This window comes from Crocodylus porosus, unplaced genomic scaffold (genome assembly GCF_001723895.1).
Source record: "Crocodylus porosus isolate Cpor-Errol unplaced genomic scaffold, CroPor_comp1, whole genome shotgun sequence".
NCBI classification, from domain to species: domain Eukaryota; kingdom Metazoa; phylum Chordata; order Crocodylia; family Crocodylidae; genus Crocodylus; species Crocodylus porosus.
In genome coordinates, this window is record NW_017728926.1 from 18,789,255 (window position 1) to 18,810,104 (window position 20,850).

General features: G+C 51.2%; 1 protein-coding gene across 3 annotated transcripts in view; it reads right to left on the reverse strand.

Moving 5' to 3' along the window:
• Positions 1 to 6: 6 nt before the first annotated feature.
• The window catches only part of CASZ1 (castor zinc finger 1), a 188,408-nt gene continuing 167,564 nt past the window's right edge, over positions 7 to 20,850 (reverse strand). For 2 of the 3 annotated variants that reach the window (XM_019541675.1, XM_019541674.1), the window contains 9 exons: positions 18,591 to 18,751; positions 15,826 to 15,948; positions 14,167 to 14,499; positions 12,082 to 12,280; positions 11,276 to 11,447; positions 8,196 to 8,344; positions 7,137 to 7,371; positions 5,195 to 5,488; positions 7 to 1,682 (listed from right to left, as the gene is read on the reverse strand). In XM_019541675.1, coding sequence (XP_019397220.1) covers positions 400 to 1,682; positions 5,195 to 5,488; positions 7,137 to 7,371; positions 8,196 to 8,344; positions 11,276 to 11,447; positions 12,082 to 12,280; positions 14,167 to 14,499; positions 15,826 to 15,948; positions 18,591 to 18,751 — 2,949 coding nt within the window. In that variant the 3' untranslated portion in view covers positions 7 to 399. The remainder of the gene's footprint in view (positions 1,683 to 5,194; positions 5,489 to 7,136; positions 7,372 to 8,195; positions 8,345 to 11,275; positions 11,448 to 12,081; positions 12,281 to 14,166; positions 14,500 to 15,825; positions 15,949 to 18,590; positions 18,752 to 20,850) is intronic. The other variant, XM_019541676.1, reaches the window with a different exon arrangement.

Below are 20,850 nucleotides of genomic sequence, written 5' to 3' on the forward strand. Positions count from 1 at the left end.
CTAAAACCATGGAAAAATAACATCCCGAAAGAAACCGGGGGGGAGGGGGGAGCCCCGCCTGGGCACGCAGGTCCCACATGCCACGCAGGGGCCGGGGACCACAGCCAGCACTCTTGGGGTAGCGTCTGTCTCGGAGGGTTTCACTGCACTGTGGCCCGTCCCGGCGCCTGTCATCTGCAGGAGGAAGCAACGTGGCGTCGGCCCTGTCCCTCTCGCGGGGCCCGGGAGCGCAGGTTCCCTCCGCTGCTCCGAGTCCCCTCCCCCCTCCCTCTCTCGTGCGTGTGGCATGGGGCGTTTTGTTGCTTGCCATCCCAGTGCTTTGTTCTTGCCTCCTAAGGGGTCCTCTTAACAATTCTGTTTAAGAGCAAAACCAAACCGCTGCTGCTGCTGTCTCTAAGGTTAAGGAGAAGCTGCTGGGGAAAGGGTGGGGCCTGGGGCTGGAGCAAGGGCGAGGGCTGAGGCAGCAGCCGGAGCAGGGGCAGGGGTTGGAGCTGAAGTGGGGACCGGGGCTGTGGCTGGCTCTCCCAGTGGCCTGGAAGCATTGCCGTGGTCTATGGAAGAAGAGGCCTCCTCTGGTTCCCTGTCCTCTTTAGCAGCCAGGCCCTCGGGGTCAGGAAGCGACTCCTCGGAATCCGTATTCAGGTCTTCCTCATCGTCGTCTTCGTCGTCGTCATCATCATCATCATCCTCTTCATCATCCTCCTCCTCGTTCATCTCCTCATCGTCCTCCTCGTCTTCTTGGGAGGAGTCGTCATCCTCTTCTGCGTCGCCAGAGTTGGATGCCACTGTCCCGCCCTCCTGGGGACCTGCCCCTGCTCGGCTGGGGGAAGGGCCCCCAGCCGCTTCTGACTGCTTCTTGCTGAGGTCCAGGGAGTCGCTGAGGCCCACGCCAGCCGCGTTCTGCAGGAAGAAGAGGGAGCTGCTGGCATCCGTGCCCAGGTTGAGGGAGCTGTCCAGGTTGACGGAAGAGTTCTGGATGTCGTACTCCAGCCCAGTGGAGTGGGGGAGACCCTCGGGGCCAGGGGAGATGGCGGGCAGCTCCCCTCGCTCCTGCTTTTCGTGTTTGCGCTTATGCGAGTCCATCTGTGACATGCCCACCACTGTGTGCTTGCAGCCGGGGTAGGTGCAGTGAAAGTGGGAGCACTTGAGTTTGTACTTGCAGTCGGGCACTTCGCAGTCCACGCTCGAGCTGAACTGGCAGAAGCCGGCGGCACTGATGACGTCCTGCTTGCCGTGGTGCTTGCGGTGGGCTGTCACCTTGGTGCTGTCGGTGCAGCGGAAGCCGCAGCGCAGGCAGTGGAAGTGCGTGCTGTTGCCAGAGAACTGGCAGTCGGGGAAGTTGCAGCTCAGCGAGGACTTGAAGCGCTTGAAGTCATCCAGCACCAGGTTGTCAACGCGGTCGTGGTGCTGAGCGTGCTTGTACATGTGGGTGCGGCCACAGAACTTGTAGCCACAGTTCTCCCGGGTGCAGTGGTAGTGGGTGACCTTGAGGGAGAACTGGCAGCTGGAATCTTTGCAGTCCTCATAGAGGTCGTAGCGCCGGAAGCCCTCCAGCATCATCCCCTCATCCAGCATCTTGCGTGAGGATGCTGTCTTGCGGCGCTTGCCGAAGGGAGACATGTCCTCAATGATCCAGAAGCGCTTTTTGGCCCCGGAGGCAGTTGGCATGGTGATGGTGTTCCCTGGGGACAGGAAGGGAGAACGGAATTAGAGGGGCAGCAGGAACCCGCATCCCCTCCAGCACCTGCCAGGCTGACCCAGACCCTGTTCTGGCTCACAAGCATGGCCGAACCGTGATGCTGCAGCCAACGTGATCCCACTCCAGCATCCACCTAGGGGATTCTGTTGGCTGGTACCTGCTGGATGCTACAGCAGCAGGGCTTGGCTGACACATTCCACAAAGGAAACCCTTATGGCTGCTGCTTTTCTAGCCTTAGCCCTGCCTAGGGACTGGGGGCTGCTTCTCAACAGCTTTGTGGATCTCCCAGTCACTTTGCTGTTCCTAGTCCTCTTTTTCCGGTGAACTGGCATTTAGCACCGGGGAGTCAGCTCATCCCAGCCAAAAGAAGAGGGCACTCTACTATAGTTTCACAGAAGTTTGCTGGTTCCTTTCACCCTGTGCCATCCCCAAATGCTTTCACAAGGTCTGCGCACAAAATGCATTCTGGGCAGGGGCAGCACTGGTGCAATTCTGCACAACTGTTGAGGCGAGGCAGAAAGTGAAGAAGAATCCCAGATTTAATTGAAGCTGCAAGGGGGATTTATTGAAGCAAGATGGACTTTGGCCAGGAGACTGTAACATCCCTCACCGTAATGAGCCTACATATTACAGTGATGAGTACATTTAGAAAGACAGATGGACAGATGTTCAATGGGGCTAATTCTCATCATGACTAGCCAGGAGGCTGCACATGAAAATACCACTTTGGAAGCTTTCCCTTGGGGGCCTCCACAATCAGATTAAGGGACCCACATCAGGCTCCCAGTTTCACCCTGACAGGCAGGATCGCTGGCTGAAACTGGAGTCCCAGAGGATGAAGCAGACACCAACAACTTGGCCACCTCCTACCCATTAATGTCCTTGCACCACTGGTTATGCCCCAGGTCACTTACAAGATGCCAGCTCCAGCATGCTTGCAAACCTTAGAGTTTAATTGGAAATTAAAGTTCACAACAAAATAGAGATCTCTGAGCTGGGTTTGCAGCCTGATGAAGACAGGTATGACGGGTGCCATGCAATGCCTGCAGTCTGTGCTCCAGACAATCCACAGCAGTTTGCATTTAGGCCTTGGGGTCTGGAGGAATGTGCAACCATTTAACTTAATGCTACTGCCAGCGTTCTGGCTGGTGAGCAGCCCTGAAGGTGGTGGGTGCTGATTTCACCCTACCCAGCCTCTCAAACGATGTTCCCCTACAAAGGGGCTTGGCAAATGGCACTGCTGATGGGCAGCACAGTCTGAACAATGCACCTCTGGCATGGATGGCAGCAGGCCAGGCTGCCCCCAGCATGCACTGCTGTGTGCCTGAACTGGGCAGACCCTGTCGAGCAGGGAAAGGCTCATTCAGCGTGCGGCACCTTGCTAAGCCGGCTGCTCGGGGCTTGTTTGTGACACTCACGGGGAGGGGATCTTAGTGATGTATGCACATGTCCATTAGGAACTGACCTAAGCCCCACCAGTCTCATTTAGCCACAGATCAGCCACCAGGGAGGAGATAGCTGTTACAGATTTTAACCAGATTCAAACTAGCAACCCCCAGGTTGCAGTATCGCCATCCCATAACCATCCAGGCCCCCTACACACACTTCACAATCAGTTCTTATGAGCAACAAGAAGCACTGCTGGTGCCTGGCTCCCTGGGCAACTCCTGAACTTATTGCTACTGAAAAAAAGAAATCTACACCAAAGCAGAGGAGTCCAGTCTTGGGCTGAACTCGGATCTCATTCACACCTGGGTAAACTGGGAGTAATTCCAACCTTCAGGGAAGACAGTCTGGGATTAAGGCCTTGAATCTGTTTAAAACCTCATTTTTACTTCAGCTGGTTCCACTTTCTCATGCAGAGAATCACAGAAAATTAGGGATGGAAGGGACCTCAGGAGGTCATCTAGTCCAACCCCTTGCTCAAAGCAGGATCACCCCCAGCTATAGCATCCCAGCCAAGGCTCTGTCTATCCGGGTCTTAAAAACCTCCAAGAATGGAGACTCCACAACCTCAAGAAGGCTCGAGTGAGCAAGTCAGAGAAGACGCAGGCCGTCCTGCTCTCTCCCTGTTCTAACCATTGCAAAGTGCCCAGTCCCTGTAACTAATCAAAGGCTGAAAATCCTCCACAGGCACAGTCACAAGCAGCCCTCCATCCCAGTGTGTCCAGTCAGCCTATCTCATTGGCAGAGGTAGAAGTGAGCATTTATGTGGTGCTTCTACCTGGAGTTCTCAGGATCCTTTAAAAACTATCAACCCCTTTCCTGCAAAAGGAAGCTGAGGCACAGAGAGGCCAGGTGATCCTCTCTAGCCCACATGGGGAGGCAGTGGAAGAGCTCAGTGTCCTGCCCATCATTAGCACTGCCCACTGGATCACATTCTCCCGCAGGGTGAAAGTCATCCCTTTGCAGAAGGCCAGTCTGGAGCACTTCAGTCCTAATGAGGCGACTGGAATCACTCCATGCTTGGTCTTTACCTGGTGGGGAGATGGAGAGGGACGCTGCCCATTTCCAAGCTGCACCTTTCCAAGGGGCCTTTAAAATATGCATCTCACTGGCACGAATGAAAGTGCTCTCAATTAACTGGGAAGGAGCTGGGCTGAGAAAGGAGACTGAGGCCAGGGTGCACCCTGAAAATCATTCCCAGCTGGACTGAAAAGGCCCGAGACATCTCTGATCCCGCGTCGGACAGCAGGTCAACCCGGTTCTGATCCCCATACAGCGGAAAGGCCACAGGTGTGATCTGTCTGACATCCAGCTTTGCTTCCTGCAGCTCTGCCTAGGCAGTCGCAGTCGCAGGCACAGGGACAGGCACAGGCACAGGCACTGTGGGTGTGAGAGATGGTACCGAGACCTCTAATTGCATGGTGTATCATCTCAGTGGCATCGGTGTGACCTCACGGGGTGTGGTGGTGAAAGCAGCCCCAAGCTGTGGGGTGCGTATGTGAATGGGGAGCAGTGGGGCTTCAGAACCGAATGGACACCAGAAACAGGAAGCCCAGTCAAATGGAAATCAAAGAACCTGCAGTGATGTGTAGCAGAGGTTGGGAGTCACTGGACTGGGTGGCTCAAGAAGCTTACAGCAAGCTCTGAGAGCATGATGGTACATGGTCAGTGTCTTGCTTTTGGCCCCCCCAGCTACTGTCAGGAGGTTCAGAAATGGCCATTTTTGTTACACATGTTACTGTCAAATTCATGTCAGGATTTGGGTTGGTGAGAAATTGTTCCTGGCAGCATGACTTTTCATGGGGATTCACTGTGTTATCAGCTACCTTCTTTAACCGTGTTTGTGGTGTGAGATCATTGTGCCAGCAGTCCAGAGGAGGACGCCTGTGGGGACAGGGGATCCCTTGAGCAGAGTTAAAAGTGATGGAGAGGTGGGAACACCTCTTATTGACCCAACCGAGCTCAAGGGTGGGGAGAGAACAGTGGGCAGGATGAGCAGGGAGGAGACAGGGCAGGGGGTCACTCAGAGATAAAGCATGTAACAGTTACCTGCTGCATCCTGAACTAGGGGAACATCACTTTTTACTGGAGTTGGAGTGGCAATGATGGGCGAGAACCCAGGCGTGCTGGCGGCAGGCATGACAATGCCCCTGCTGGATCCGAGGGTGGCACTGAGCAGAGAGTATGATAGACAAGATGGAGAGAAGAGATAGGGGAGGGTGGGGAGGGGAGACCTGAGCAGGGCTTGTGAGAAAGATGGAGGAAGAGGTGGTGGAGGTTGTTGTGCATTGTGGGTAGCATCATCGGCAACGGCAGCAGTAGTAGTAGGAGGAACCAGGCAGCCTGGAGAATGTGGAGAGAAAAAAAAGTAGAAAAAAACAAGAAAAGAAAACAGGAAAACAAAAAATACCAAACAAACCAAAACAAAAAGAAAAGAAAAAAAAAGAACCGAAATGAGAACCCAAGAGCGGAAGCCGTATGATGAAAATGGAAAATACATTCACACACATATGAAACGGAACTGGAACAGAGACGAGATGGAAGGCGCGTGACTGACAGCAGCAGGAGGAACAGGGGCGCTGCAGGAGATGGGGTGGCCTGAACGGCAGGGAGGTGGAGTTACAGTGTCTAAAAGGAAAGTTGTCCTGAGTGGTTTGTGTGCATCCAGCTGCACGGTGCCTGCCCGTGCTTGGCCCTGCTGTGAGCACTGTGCCGCTGGGGGCAGGGGGAATCCCAGAGGCCTGTGGATTCACTTGGGTGCGCGTTAGTTGGTGGGTCATTTAGGAGGCACGACTGACGCCTCTGACACTGGGCTAATTTAACAGGGAATTCCAGGACCCACTGCCTCTCTGGAGGAGCATCAGTGCTGTGTGGAGCTGTCATTATCATGCAATGTTTGTATCAGAGCAGTGCACAGAGGTTGTGTGTTAGTGGCATGTGTGACAGGAGAGGTCAGAACATCTCTGTTAGCTGGAGAGCTGCAGAATGTCAGTGGGAATTACTTATTAATTGTATTTCCTACTGGTATTTAAACGTAACAGAGATCAACCAGCCAGAAGTTTGAGGAGAACCCCCTGAGCAGAGACACACCAAGTTTAAGTAAAGTAGGAAAAATACCCATGTGCTACTGAAGTCCTAAATGAAAGGAAAGTTTGTGACGAGACCCAGAGAGCCAGGGAGCCTTGGGGAGGGCTCAGAGAAAAGGCTGTCCCGTACCAGGCTGACAGGACCCAGGCCACCCAAGGGCACCCTTTGCGAGTGCCATGGGATGGGTGACAGGAGCTCTTTCACTTGGGAATCCTTTGAGCCTCAGGAGTTCACAGAAAACATGTAACTTATGGAAATGGAGGGCAGCCAAATATCGTTTCTGAAAACCAGAAGTGACATCAGCATTGCCTTTTAGCATTCCTTCCTAAAAGAGGATGTGATGTCAAGGAGGCTCGTCTGTGCATCTCTGTTGCTCTGGAAGTGACATGGGAGATTTTGATTTTTTGCATCACTACCCTTAGAAGGGGAGGAGCTCAGTGGGTTACTTTTGTGTGCCACTTCCTCAAACAGTGATGTCAGGGTTTCCCTGCATCCATCACTTGCTGAGAGGGAAGTGTGGTTAGATGGCTGCTCCTGTTTAATCTTTTGAGCCCCAGGAGTTCAGAGAAATACCGGACTTCCAGATGTGGCACAGCCACACAAAAGATACCAGGGAAATGTGGGAAGCAAGAAAGCTAGCCCTTGGGACTCAAGTGGAGATGTTAATCAGCTCCATTGGGCAAGATCCTCTTCACAGAGGGAGAAAGAAGAGGGTGGCTGCAGGTCAAGGATATCCTAGGGGAAATGTGGCAGAGGGAGCTAACCTGGGAGAAGGCAACATCTGCTAAGCTGAAGCTGACAAAGTTTGTAGGAGAAGGTATGGTTGCTTGCTGGCCTCTACTTGTGAATTCAGCTCTCACGGCAGCAGACGGCTGATAATCCATTTCCCCCAGTTGCCCCTTACCTGCCGACGTGCTCTCGTTGCCCACTGGAGTGCTGGAGCAGCTGCGGTCCATGTTGGAGGACTCGGAGGAGATCCCCCCAGGGCTACAGCCGGTATAATCCATATACTCGTCTGTTTCTGTGTCCATCATGCTCTGGGGTCCCTGGAAGGAAGCTGGGGTCCCTGATGAAGCTGGGCTGGGTGCCATGCTGCCAACGTGGGGGAGATTTTCATTTCTTGGAGTGTGGCCAATAACCTGCAGCAAGAAATTGAGACAGGGATTTCACACTGAGCGCGAGATGTCAGGACCAAAACCATCTGTCCGCGTGTTTTGTTTTCCCTGACATTGTTCTTCGGGGATAGCTGGACCACGTTGGCACAGGAAACCAATGGCACTGAGGCTGGGAGCATGAGTACTGCCTCGTTTGGAGTCTGGGAACATTCACCTTGGCACTAGATCCATGGCGTGTGAATTGTGAGGCACTCAGAGGCTGGGAGTGTTAATCTTGGCACTAGTACCCCAGCATGTGGATTCTGATGCATTCAAAGACAGGAGGTGTTAATCTTGGCATTAATGCCTTACTATGGGGATCCTGCTGCACTTAGAGCCTGGGAATATGAATATTGGCATCGCTATCCTGGCATGTGGATTCAGATGCATTCAGGTGGGAGGATGTCTATTGCTATCGGTGCCTGCTGTGCGCTTGCTTACAAGACTCATGAAGTCAGGGTGCCTGGGTGGCAATTCCAGCTGCACAGGACTCCACAGGAACCGCTGCTACTTACACAGGCACGAGCCTGCTCTGAAGTCCATGCCCCTGCCTCTACATCAATCCTGGTACCCAAGCCAGCTAGATTAAAGCCAGCCTGGTTTGTCTGTACATGCTGCAATCGTGCCTCCCGGCGGGAGAGCAGACATGTGCCTAGAGTGTGGGAATGTGACTCGTAGCACTACTGACCTGGTTTGTGGGTTCTGAGGCTGGGTGTGTGTGAGTCTTGGCACTAGCCCTGCTCTGCAGGGAACCATCAAGGGGGCATCACTTACAGACGCAGCTGCTACTTAAATAACCAGTGAGTCACCTGAGTGGGAACTCGGTCAAAGTTTTTCCCCAGCATCCTCCTCATGTGCTTCCTGGCGTGAGATGTCATTTGGTGCTTGAGCAGGAAGGAGAACTGGCAGCCCTCTCGAATGCAGTGGAAATGACTGTTTACCTGGTTATACTTGCAACCTGCCAACACAAAACCAATACCAATCCAGTCTGTTAATACAGCAACAGTAGGGGGGGAAGGGGTTGGCGGAGACGCGTGCTGGAGACAGCACAAAGCTACCGCCACATTGATTTCTGATGGGGTGGAGAACTCTGGAATGGCTGCAGGTTTCTCAGCGGCAGCCCCAGACCAAAAATTAAATTGTTCCCTTGCTGAGCAGTCAGGGAAAAGTTCCCTCCACTCCCCCAGTGCTGGGTAATGCAAGCTCCAGATCAAATGTGGAGGAGCCAGGAAGAGTTTACTGCTATTCCTGGTTAGCTGATGGGGGTGTTGTGTTAGGTTTACAAGGATGCTGCCAAGATAGACGAGGTGCATGCGGAGTAGGAGAAGGATTTCATAGACATCAGGGCTGGAAGGGACCTCGGGAGATCATCGAGTCCAGCCCCATGCCCAAAGGGCAGGAAGTCAGCTGGGGTCATAGGATCCCAGCAAGATAAGCATCCAATTTACTCTTGAAGGTGCTTGAACCACCTCCGCTGGCAGACTGCTCCAGACCTTGGGGGCTCGGACAGTAAAGAAATTCTTCCTTATGTCCAGCCTGAAACGGATAATGGAGTATCCATTATCTTCCTTGCTATTTTCCTTTCAAGCAACTCTTGCATTTTGCCCCTCATACGTGCTGCCTCGTGCACTGGGAACATGTGTGGTGGGTTTCCAGACAGCCCCTGTGGCTTGCAGAGCTGCTCTCTTAACCTGTCCCAGTAAAAAACACTGGCATGTGACCTCCCACCAGAGACCCACAGCTGTACCTCAGCATGTGCCCCCCAGCACAGGGTTACAGACATGCCTCACCCCCTACAATGACACACCTGACACACATGTGTACACATTTCCATACAGGTCTGCAGACACAAAACGCAGGTGCATACACATACATACATGCAAGATTCCACAGACTGGTCTGTGAGCAGGCACCGGCTGTACGTGTGCACATACCCAGGCCTGCACTACCACGTGTACACAGAAAACCCATAGCTGGCTTCCAGACATGTCCCTGCTGCACATGCACATTAACCCCAGAGCAGTGGATACACACACTCACACCTCTATATGCCTGCATACACCTGCACAAAACACACACGGCCGCTGGAACACATCGAGCTGCCTGCACCAACACAGCGAAACATCCAGACGCAGGTGTGGATACATTTGCACACCTGGAAACCTGTACACATGCACGTGCATTCTCATAGCCACGCGTCCCTGCCCCTCCCGGCCGAGACCAGACGCCTGTACTCTAAAACGGCACTGCCAACAACTCGGCCTGCCTGTCTTCCTGGCGGAGAGGCGCATCCTGTGCATGCCAAGCCGACGTTTGCTTAGCTATTCCACCCAGCCCACCTTGTCGGCCCTGCCCGCGGCGCGGTGCTGTTCTTTGGGAAGAAGAACAAACAGTGCTGGCAGGACTGAAACAGTATCGGCAGAGGGCAGGTGAAGACTCGCCCGTTGCCCAGGCAGCGGGCAGGCGGGTGTCATGTATCACCAGCCAGCTTTGTTTAGCCCTGGCTATCACCTGAAACATGCCACGCTGAGTAAATAACAGCAACTGCTGGATCTCCTGACATTTGTAAGTGGAGACCCAGGTAAGGGCCCGGCCTCAATGTTGACACCGGTTGCCTTGGTGACCGTGGACAAGGTATCGCTCAGGCATTAATTCTTCATGAATTAGAAGCCAAAGGAAAGAGTTTTTTCCTGGTGGCAGCAGGCCGGTTTGTGATTTCTTTGCCCTGGTGCCGCTGAGTGCCCCATGTGCAGGGCAGGGAAGCCAAGGCAAAGCTATGGAGCCGCCCTGGCAGTGTGAGCCTCCAGCCAGTGCTGATGGGGAAAGGTGGCTGGAAGGCAAAATCAAGCCAAACAGGGCTGAAAGGATGAGCGAATCCCAGCAGTGGGGGTGGGGGTCTCAGGACAGTGTCTGCTAGGGAGCGGGGGGAGATTCACGCTCCCCTCCCTCGTGTGTGTGCGTTTCTTTAAGCTGCTGGAGGCTTTTAGGCTCTGCAGCTTTGTAACCAACTCTGGTGCTGCCTAATGTAGCTGGCAAGGAGGCAAGGCACTGGCTCAGCGCTGCGCCGTGGGTCAGGTGCTCTCAGGAGCTGCGGCCAGTGGAAGAGTGGCGCTGAAGGGAGGGTCGCTGCGGGCAGGAGCTGCTGGTGCACAGGGGAGGTTGCTCCCTGTTAGGCTGCAGATCGCTGCTGCACTCAGCTTGCGCCTAGTCTTTACTTTGCACACCTCTGTGAGAACTGGGGCCTGCGTGCAGCTCCCCGACCAGATTGTGACTTCCGCCTTCTGCTCCTGTGTCTGTGCTGTGATGATTAGGGCCAGATTTCATATCACACTGCGACTGGGGAAAAACTCTCCGTCTTTTTGTCACTGGCAAATGGGGACAAGAGTTCTAGCCCCGCCCCCCCGTCACAGAGGTGACGCAAGCCTTATTTAATCAATCTCTGTCAAATGCTCTGGGACCCGCAGACATAGGGGGCTAGACCGGCGGACAGCCATTATACACAAGCTCGCAGGTGTGAGCAGAGGACAGGAGGCTGGTGGGGGATGGGGAACGCCTGTTTTGGTTTCCCCATCCCCAATTAAAGGTCATGTGATCTACAACATGTCACCGACGTTAGATGCAAACGAATTACAACTAAACACGGGAGGCATGTTCTCCTGTCATTTGTTCACTTCTGCAGCCCCTGGGAACTCTTTACATGGCTGAAAGTGGGTCTAATGGTCCCGTGAGCTAAACTTGTGGGACCTCAGCCAGGCAGAGGTTTCAAAGGAGGGTTTATCACAACTGGTGCAATGGCCACTGCACAGGGAGAGTGCTGAAGCCCGTAGGCTGAGGAATGAATGCAGCCCAGGTACTGAGTCCAGGAGGTACAAAAAAAGGATGGACTTACCTAGCCTGCCGCACTCTTCCCTCTTGGTGAAGTACTTGAAGCCATTGGCTGCCCTTCGTTCTGCCTTCTCATGTTTCTTCACATGCCAGGGCAGCTTGGTGGTGATGTTGGTCACAAAGTAGCAACCAGGACGAAGACAATGGTAATGCCCTCGCATCCTGAATTCACAGTGCTGGGGGGAAGCCAATCAGATTATTTTAGATGCATGCAGGTGACTGCTCCCATCTGCCTACTCCCACCCATACTTTCTCTCTCAAGTTCATGATGGAGATAAGCAAGACCTACTGCCACCTTGCTTACCCTTCAAGGGGCCCAGAGCAGGATTGCTCCCTACAGTGAATTCATTCGTAGCAAACTCAACAGTCTTATTCTCAATGGTACCTCTACCACTTCCTGCTGGAGACTGCCTACTGTCCGATAGGCTTCTTTTCTGGATACTCCTCTTACATTCTCTTTTGTTTAATTTAATCTTGCATCACTCTGACCATCCAAGACTATTTCCTCTCCCTACTTGGAGTTTTCAGTGGTAATGAGTATAAATCCACACGTCCCTTTCCCTCAAGACCAAGCAAAGGCATCCTGACAATACTTTGAACTTCAGAATTTGGATTCAGATCTCTCTCTAGTTTACACCTTTCGAATAGTTGCTAGATCCATTCAGTAATTCAGGAGTTTCACACCAAGGCACGAATAGGGCCCCTGCTTGTTTTCATATCTTCCCTATGCTTTTCCCCATTCCTCTTTTCCTGCATTTGTTCCCTCACACCCAAACCCCAGCCTGAGCCACCTCCTTGAATGATGCTTACCTGGTTTGGACAGAGACACTGCAGCGAGTAGTAAGCAAACTGGTCTCGAACGTTCACCAAGTTGTTGTTGGGGTTGATGTGGTCCAGGCAGTGGGACTCTGCTTTGCCGGAGGTTTTGCACACGTACTTGCAGTTCCCAAAGAGACAGTGGAAGTGGAACTTGTTGGCATACTTGCAGTCTGTCGCCAGGCAGGGGTCGCTGGAACACAGCCAAAACCCAATCATCATCTTCATTCCCCCCTTCACACCTGGGCATCGTTCCCAACATTCACTCATTTAACTTAGCCCAAGTGACACCTCTAGTCCAAGTGTGGCCTAGAGAGCTCCCATGAATCTCTCCATAATTAGTCAAGAGTTGTAGTCAACAAATATTACTGTAGATCCCAGCATGCATTGTGTTCTCTGTACTAGGGTGTGTGGACTGCATGCTGTGATCTGTGGTCTTTGCAGGCCACACTTTCCCAGGAAAGCTTCAGATCCAGGAGAGAACTGCTCTCCTCGCATGTCACGCTTCCCTGTTAATGGACAAAGGTAGCTGCAAAACTTTGCTGAAACCTTTGGGTCGCCTGCTACAAGATCCAGGGCTTCCCTTGGTTGGGCAAAATCCACGTGTCGTCACTCAGTCAGTGGAATGGTCTGGCTGCCTGTCCTGGGGCCCCACAATCCATAAATATATGGCTGTAGCTGTGAGCAATCAGGGGCAGATTTGGAGCTTAGTGCTTGACACAGCCAGGGACTGGTCTCTTGCTGGCCCCAGTGCTACCTGCTCTGCTACCCACTCTTGATTTGCTGAATCTGTTGAAAGGGGACACAAGCGAGTCAGCATTAGGCCTACAGAGGCAAGGCCTTGCAAGGCTGAGTCCCTGACAGAGAGCCAGGAACTGCTGATGTCTAATTCTAGGTCTGACGTTGACTCCTCCTACAGCCTCAGGTAAGACACTTACTTAAACTCTCTCTTTCTCCTCACTTCTACAGTGGAGGTGAAGCTTGCCTTCTTCCTAGGAGTGTTTGAAGGCCCCTGAACGTTTGCTAAGAGCTCTGATGCAGATGTGCAGTTGTCACTATTTTACAAGTCCCTTTAGTTAAACACTTTTTAAACAGCAGCTACTAACACTGTAAATAAGACACTGCGTTTTGCTACCCTCGTGCAGCAGCCTAGCTGGGAAAGCAGAGCTCTTCCAAAGGAGGAGGTGATAGATATCTACTCCCCCTCCCTCACCATTGGTAAACCCACTGCTGTCTGATCAGAGAGGCTGAGCACTTTCTTTTTTTTCCAGTTTATCAATTTTATTGAGAAAATGCGTTGCACAGACTGAGATACAGACTTGATGCTCTTATAGAGGCAGCAGGTGCTATTGTGGAGCCCGTTTCCTTCCCCAGAGGTTGTACAAACCTATTCTTGGTCAGCACTGATGGCTTTGTAGCCACCAATCTCAGTTATAAGAGAAACAAAGTTGGTGATATCAGTTTTCACTCAGTTTCCCATCACACATCACTCAGTTTCTTCTCATTCCCACCAGATACTAGCCCAATTTTGCCTGAACCTTGTCCAAAGTTTAGCCTAAATCTGGTCCATCTTGGCCTGAAACCCATACCAGTTTGACCAAACCTTAGGCAAGACCATGCCAAGTACTGGGTTTGTGACAAGACCTACAGACAGGCAAATCAGGTTCCCTTTGGAACGAATTGCAATGCTCTCATGCTTTATCCCATACCATCTGGCCTCAGCGACAGTGCAAAGCCAAATGCATTTGTTTTCACAGCCCAGGAAGTACGGTGAGGCTACGGTGATATGTCAATGGGTTTATTTCTCCCCAGACTTTATCTAAAAGTGTTCCCAGATGTGCTGGTTTCTAAGTGCTTGGCAAGTCATTTGTTAGACTTTTTGAGGCTGCTTTCCTGCAGGGTGGGGACAGGGGCAGAGTGTCCTGGGAAGGCTGGAAGCACCAACTGGAAGCAAAGTTGCTGCATAGAATGGGAACGTAATGGGAAGGTGATGACTCTGCCTGATCCCTGGGGCTGAAAGGGATGCACTGAATGCTACAGAAGACTGCAAGACATCCCCTTGTCACCAGAGGAACTCACTTCTCTTGGAACTGGAGGAATCCGGGTTTGACCTGAGGCTTGGCATGCTCTAGGGAAGTTGTTGCCAGGGGTGACGTTGCCAGGTTAGGCACTGATGCTGGGATCTGAGGCATCTGGGGTATGGTGGAAGCCAGCTGCTTCCAAGCTAGCAGCGTGGGGGCAGAGGGCACCGTCGCTGGGCTCAGGGCACCATCCAGAGTGGGAGCGCTTGCCAGGGTGGCAGAAGTCGCAGGTGGTGACGAGGGGGCCAAGGAGGTCTTGGTCTCAGCAGCGGTTGGGAAGGGAGACTCGGCATTATTTTTCACAGCTCCACCTTCCGTGCGGAAGTGAAAACTGCAACGAGAAGAGGCAGTAGTTCACATTAGGGAGAGGGAGAGAGAGAGCGTCACAGGATCCTGGACAGAATAGCAGGAGTGATGACCCCGGGTCAGTGGGACCAATAACAACATGCTCAGAAGACGCACGGCCGAATGCTGAGTGGTTCTGTGGGTCTGCTGGGCAACCTCAGCTCCCCCAGGTTTTCGACATCTTTCTGGATTTGGCCCCAAAGAGGGAGAACAGTGATTTTAGGTGGTGCCCGGGGTGGGGTCAGCTTGGAGAAATCAGTTGAAAACTAGAGAAGAACCTCTTCCTGCCAGTGAGGTCCACTGGATGGCGTGGGAGACTGCCACACATCTCTAGTCAAGTGGCCAAACCCTGAACCCTTCACTCAGTCCTTGTCTGGGCAAAGCTCCCACTGACTGAAAGAGAAGCTTTGCCCGAGTTTTGGCCCATGGACATCAGGCAGAAAAGATGTATTAGGCATTGTGACCGCTGCCTCCCCAGATCCCGCCCTTCCTTTGCCAGTGCCCTTGTACTAACAATGGGGCCCAATCCCAAGGTCCTGGAGTGCTGAGTGTGGTGCAGACTTCAGGAACTGGCTCACACACCAGCACTTTTCAACTGCCTGCATCTTAGCACTGCCCTACTTTCTGGAGCACTATGCAGGTGACAAGAAGCCAAGGCCTGGGATGCCCCCACAGGGCTGGGCTGGGGGGGTGTCTCATTCCCCAGATCCGAGTTCCCTGCCTAGATGCAGTCAGGCAAGCAGGGACCTGGGGAACAGCTCCTGTGTGCAGCAATTACAGCAGGAGTCTATTCAAATGGATCTGCAGAAAGAAGGGTGAGACAAATACAACAGGCACCATTACAACTTGAAAGGCCTGCTGCTCTGCAGAGGCTATGGCACTGTGTCCTCTGCCCCAAGGAAGGCATTACAAACAGGGAGTGGTGTCTGTGTAGGTGCTGCCTGCATGCTTTCTTAGTTCTTATGGCTGTGCATGTCTTTGCTGCTGGGCCCGTAAGTTTTTCTGGTGCATACGGTCTCCTAGGTAGTTCTCAGCCTGGCTGTCACTATTAAGTGGGCACGATGCCCATCTGCCAAAGGCTGAGCGGCTGAAGTTACTGAACTCACAGGGTGTGCCCAGAGCCAACACCAGAATCAGCTGGATGCAGAAAGACTGTGGATGCTCGGACTGCTGCCCCCTCAGTCACTGTGTCCACACATAGGAAAGCTCCTCACCAGAGAGTTACAGGATGCCCCTCCCCTCTCCCTGCCACACTGCACCTACTTCGGGGTTTCCTCAATACACATCACCTGACCGTCGTTCTTTCACTTACTTGGCATGTTTGATGGCCCCATCGACAGTACTGAAGAGGGCACCACATTCCTCCACCACGCAGTGGAAATGCACCTTGTGGAGAAAGTCACACTGGGCATCGCAGAAATCCTTGGTACCAAACCTGAGCAAATGAGACAAACATGCAGCTTACAACAAGCCCAGGAGGGTGGCATTGTTTGAAGGGAGCATTCAGAAAGCAGTTGCTCCAGCGAGGGGTGAAACCATCTAGGACCTGTTGCCTTCCATCAGGGAGGAACTAACTAATCGAGAAGGAGAGAATAACACAGAATCCTGATGCCAGCGACCAGCAACTGCTTGGATTCACCACAGTTGGGAACGTCATGGGCACATGAGTTTTCAGGCAATTCAGCACTCTGCTATGCAAGGTGCAATGGCAGGGAGTATTTAAAACCCACTAGTGTGGAAGGAGACTGAGGAATTCTGGGCAATTAAGGCGTGATGGACAATAATTCCTCTGCAGAGCAGAAAGGCAAGGAGCAAGCAGCAGCCTGTGTGGTCCCAGGAGGGACCTCTGAAAATCTAAGGTTAAAATAACAAAAGGAAGCTTGTGCTGGAAAAGGAAAAGGGCAGTGGATCCAGAACATGAGGGTCAGTTCAGGCTGGCAGGGCAGAGATAAGGGAGAGTAAGGACTTGATAAGGGATGAGATAGCAGCACCAGTTAATGCAAGCTAACGGGGTTATTTTATCAGGGACAAGAGGTACTGTACTTGGAGAGAAAGCAGGCCTCTTCACAATGGCCGAGGTACTCAACTGTTTTTTAAAATCTGCCTTTACTATGAATGCTAAAGCCCGGACAATTAAGACGGGATGAAGGCCGCAGAGAAGAGCAGATAAGAGAATGCTCAGAAAATGTAAATATGCACACACCAGCCCGTCTGGCTGATATGTGTCCTAGAGCAGGCTGGGAATTAACTCCCCAACTTACTGTGCTGCTATGTGTTATTTTTCAAAAGTGAAGAGAGAAGCTGGGAGGGCACCGGAAAGCTGGCAGGAATCACCCAGGCACTGATGCCTTGAGAATAAAAAAGGCAAGCGATCCTGGCTATTATCACACCTCTAGTCTTAACTTTTCTTCCCAGTAAAGTAATGGAACAAATATTAAGAGGGAGGAGAAAATCATTAAACATCCACGGGATAAAGGAACTGCGAGCAATAAACAGCATCAGGATTATACAGAATAAATCTTGCTCGACAAATTTAATTGCTTTTTTTGATAGAATTATCAAATGAGTGGATGAAGGGCTGCAATATATTTTGATTTTAGGAAAGCATTTTGATACCGATTCTCACATATGCTTGAAATTAATTCAAATTGGCTTGGATGTGAACCTTGCCACACGGATTGAAAACTGGCTGAAGGACCGTAAACAAAGGGTAATGACAAACGACAATGCACTGAGCTGGGAGGAGGTATCTCGGGAGTGCTGTGAGGATGAGTCTGGTTAGGTCTGAGTTTATTTAACGTCTTCATTAGTAATCTAGGAGAAGAAGTAAACAGCATGTTAATGAAATTCACAGATGATACTAAACTGGGCGGAGTTGGAAGCACCAGGGCAAGAGGAAAGAAATAATACAAAGGGGTCTAGAGAGACTAGAGAGGAAATCACTATATGAGATCATATTTGGAAAAATGTAGCTAATATTCAATAGGGGAAAATTCAGTGGGAGAGGAAACGAAGAGAGCAGCAAGACAGAGCCATCCAATATCATAGTGGACAGCAGATGCGATCCAAGTGTGCAATATGTTGTGGATGCAAACCCGACAGTACAATTTGGGGCTTCACTTGTGGAGCAGGGAACCAACAGTCCCTCTAGTCTGATGGCCATGTCTCCTGGAGGATTATTCTACCACCTAATCCCGGTCACTGTCAGCTTTCTCCCCTGGTCTGCTGCTGTCCCTAAGCAGTGTGGCATCATTAGAGGACAAAATGCTGGCAGGGCAGGATGCTGCATTGGCCAGGGGCAGAAAGACTAGAAGACCTTACAGGTCTTCCCAGTGTTAGTGTCTGTGATTCTGTAAAATGTCCACAGGCACATGCAATCAGGTGTTTATGTCAGAAAACAAAACCATACATGTCTGCATGGGCGTATCCATTAGTTCCTGAATCATGTTTGTCCAGGCACGTATGTGCATGTGTCTGTGTGTGGGTGAGTTTTATCCCCGTTCCATTTTTCCTACAAGCCTCCTTGTCTCTAAGAAAAACAGTCTCTTAGAACAGGAACCAGTCAGCTGCACAGAGCCCTGTGGATCTCCTGCTTTCTTTCACTAGCCCGTAAGACCAGACGAGGGGTGCCGAGTTCCACTGTGAGTGCTCTCATGGCTGCTGTGATCTTCAGGTACTAACGGTACATGATCTAACAATGGCTCCCTGCTGAAGATTACTGATATAGGAAGCTCCTAGGATTCACTTCTTCATCCCCAGAGGAGGGTTCAGGATGAAGAGCACGTCACCATACTGCAGCCAGGTGATGGCCCTGGCTGTTAGCTACCTCCCAAAGGAATCTCGTGTCCCAGTTGTGCAAAGTGCTACGCATCTCTTGTAAGATATGAACACTCCTCCCCTGAGGGAGCTCAGTGCACTGCAGAAGGGGCTCAGCATCTCATGGGATTAGGCCCTCAAAGTCAGATGTTACTGACTACACTGAACTGAGGTGAACCTGTCAGGGGAACACCATCTTAGCCCTTCCTACAAGAGCTGGCATTTGTAAAGGACGCTGTTCCTGGCTCCATGCTCTCTTACCTGCGCAGGTACATCTTCCAGGGCTCAGAGAGTTTCTCTTGAACAAGTGCCTTCACGGCCTTGCCCAAGTATGGTGTTGGCTCTCCAGCCCCTGCCTGGCTGCCATCTCCTTCTGTCTTCAAGTTCATCAGGTTGCCAAGGTTGGCATTGGTCTGGGACACCTGTGGTGAGAACATGGAGAGTCCATCAGGCTCAAGTCCCCAGCCAACATGGCTCCACCTGAAAGTGTCCCGTACAAACCGTATTTTCAGGATCACCAGGGAAGATAAGACAAGAGGTTTGCACAGGTTACACCCAGCTTCAGAACAAATTAATAACAGCTTGCTCCTCTCCAGGACTCTCCATCCCAGGATCTCAGAGTGCCTCTTCTCTAACTGCAGAGCCTTGCTCACTCCTTTATAACAACTGCCATATATAGCAAAGGATCAAAGGATGTATAAACCTTCTCAAATTCTGGGTGAAATCCTGGTTCCACTGAAGTCCTTGCAGAAAAACCCATTCATGTACCTGGAGCCAGGATTTCACCCTCTCTGTTACATGACTGGTTCATACAAACAGGGCCTGGAGCTACAAACCCTCTGCGGAGGGACTGCAGCCTATTGCTGCTCAAGGCTTGCAGGATCAGGCAGAAGCTCAGCCAGAAAGGGAAGTTCCTTAGCAGTGTTTACAGAGCAAACTCTCTCTCATGATAAATGTCTGACAGTACCCCAGGGGTGCCATCCTGCTCCCCAACTCACACGAGTAGTTCTGCTACGGGCTGTGGAACTCAACACGCATGCAAACTGAGCTCAGTCTCTGCATTTAGAAACCACCTCCCATCTGAGGATCTCAAAGCCCTTTGTAAACATCAATTAATTAAGCTTGACAGCCCCCCTGAATACACTGCAGAACAACTGCCATGCAGAATGGGAACCCTCTGTAAAGGCCCCCTGAAGGTAAAAGCCCTGCTGTTACAATACATCCCTCACGTGCAGCCTGCAGCCCTGTGTGGCTGGGTGTTAGGAATTCTGCTTGTCTGACTCTCTGGAGCCTTTTGGAGTGCTCCCTTCCATGCCCTAAGAGAGGTTTTTCTTTTTTTCCAGGAAAAATTCATGCAAAGAAAGAAAGAATTCCTCAACCCCAGGAGGGACAGTTGGGCAGAAAAAGAGGTATGCGCCTGCACATACACAAGTGATAACGTGGAGCCTGAATCTGCAGCCATTACTTTTATGCAAGGTCCCACTGAAGTCAATGGGCCTGATTCTCCATTGCCATACACTTTAAGTCATCATGTAATTCTACACTTAGCAATAAAATGCCACCAATCCTCTTTGCACCCAGGATGCACTTATTTTGCCCGATTCCAGAAAGCCTGTAGGCAAATGCATAACTTTGGGCACATATTTAAATCTCACTGACTTCAGAAGGACTTGCATTCAAGGACTTTCCTGAGCTGGGGCCGTAAGGACGGCTTCAGGTGCCAGGCAGTGGCGATTCTGATACAGCGGTCTACTCAGTGGAGGAAGATGTGAAGATTTGGGAGTAGAGACTGGGTGAAGGAGATATGAAGAGAATGGTGGGTGAAAAAACAAAGGAGTATAAAGTAGTAATCCACTTCAATGAGAAGCTCAGGGGAAAAGGAACCACCAAAAACCCAGTGGAGAGAAAAGCAGAACGGAGGAGAAAAGTGATTAAAGGATGAAAACAAAACAATTGAGAGGAAAAAGGCCAATGGATAAAGGAAGAGGAGGAGGGGGAGCATCAGACAAAGTCACTTTGCCCTTTCTTGAGGGTTATATGGCCTTGTTGGATGCAATGCCTACAGCTAAAGGGACAGCAATAGTTATGCCTCTAAAACCTATCACACAGTAGGATATTAAAGTGTGGCTCAGAGGCTGCCCTGATCTCTAATGCAGTTGTATACAGTTGCAAAATTAATCTCACTATAGTAAAATTTATCATGTGAAAGGGAAAAATATATTTGAGATGATGTATAATTTAAGAAAAAAAAGGAAAGAAAAAGAAACCGTGCATTATTTAAAATAAATATTCCCAAGCATGGTAAAGCGGGCTCTGTTGGACACCATTATTCACGCCAGAAAGGCAGAAATTGATGATTTTGGTTCAAATCTTCCAATTTTATTCTTCTTTTCTCTTTTACAAGAACAAATGACCCCCCTCCCCAATGAAGGCAAAGGTTTCCAAAGAAATAAATAAAAGGCATGAGAGTACAAAGGGGGAGCAAACTTGCCAGGTTATGGAAATAAAAAAAAAAAAAAAA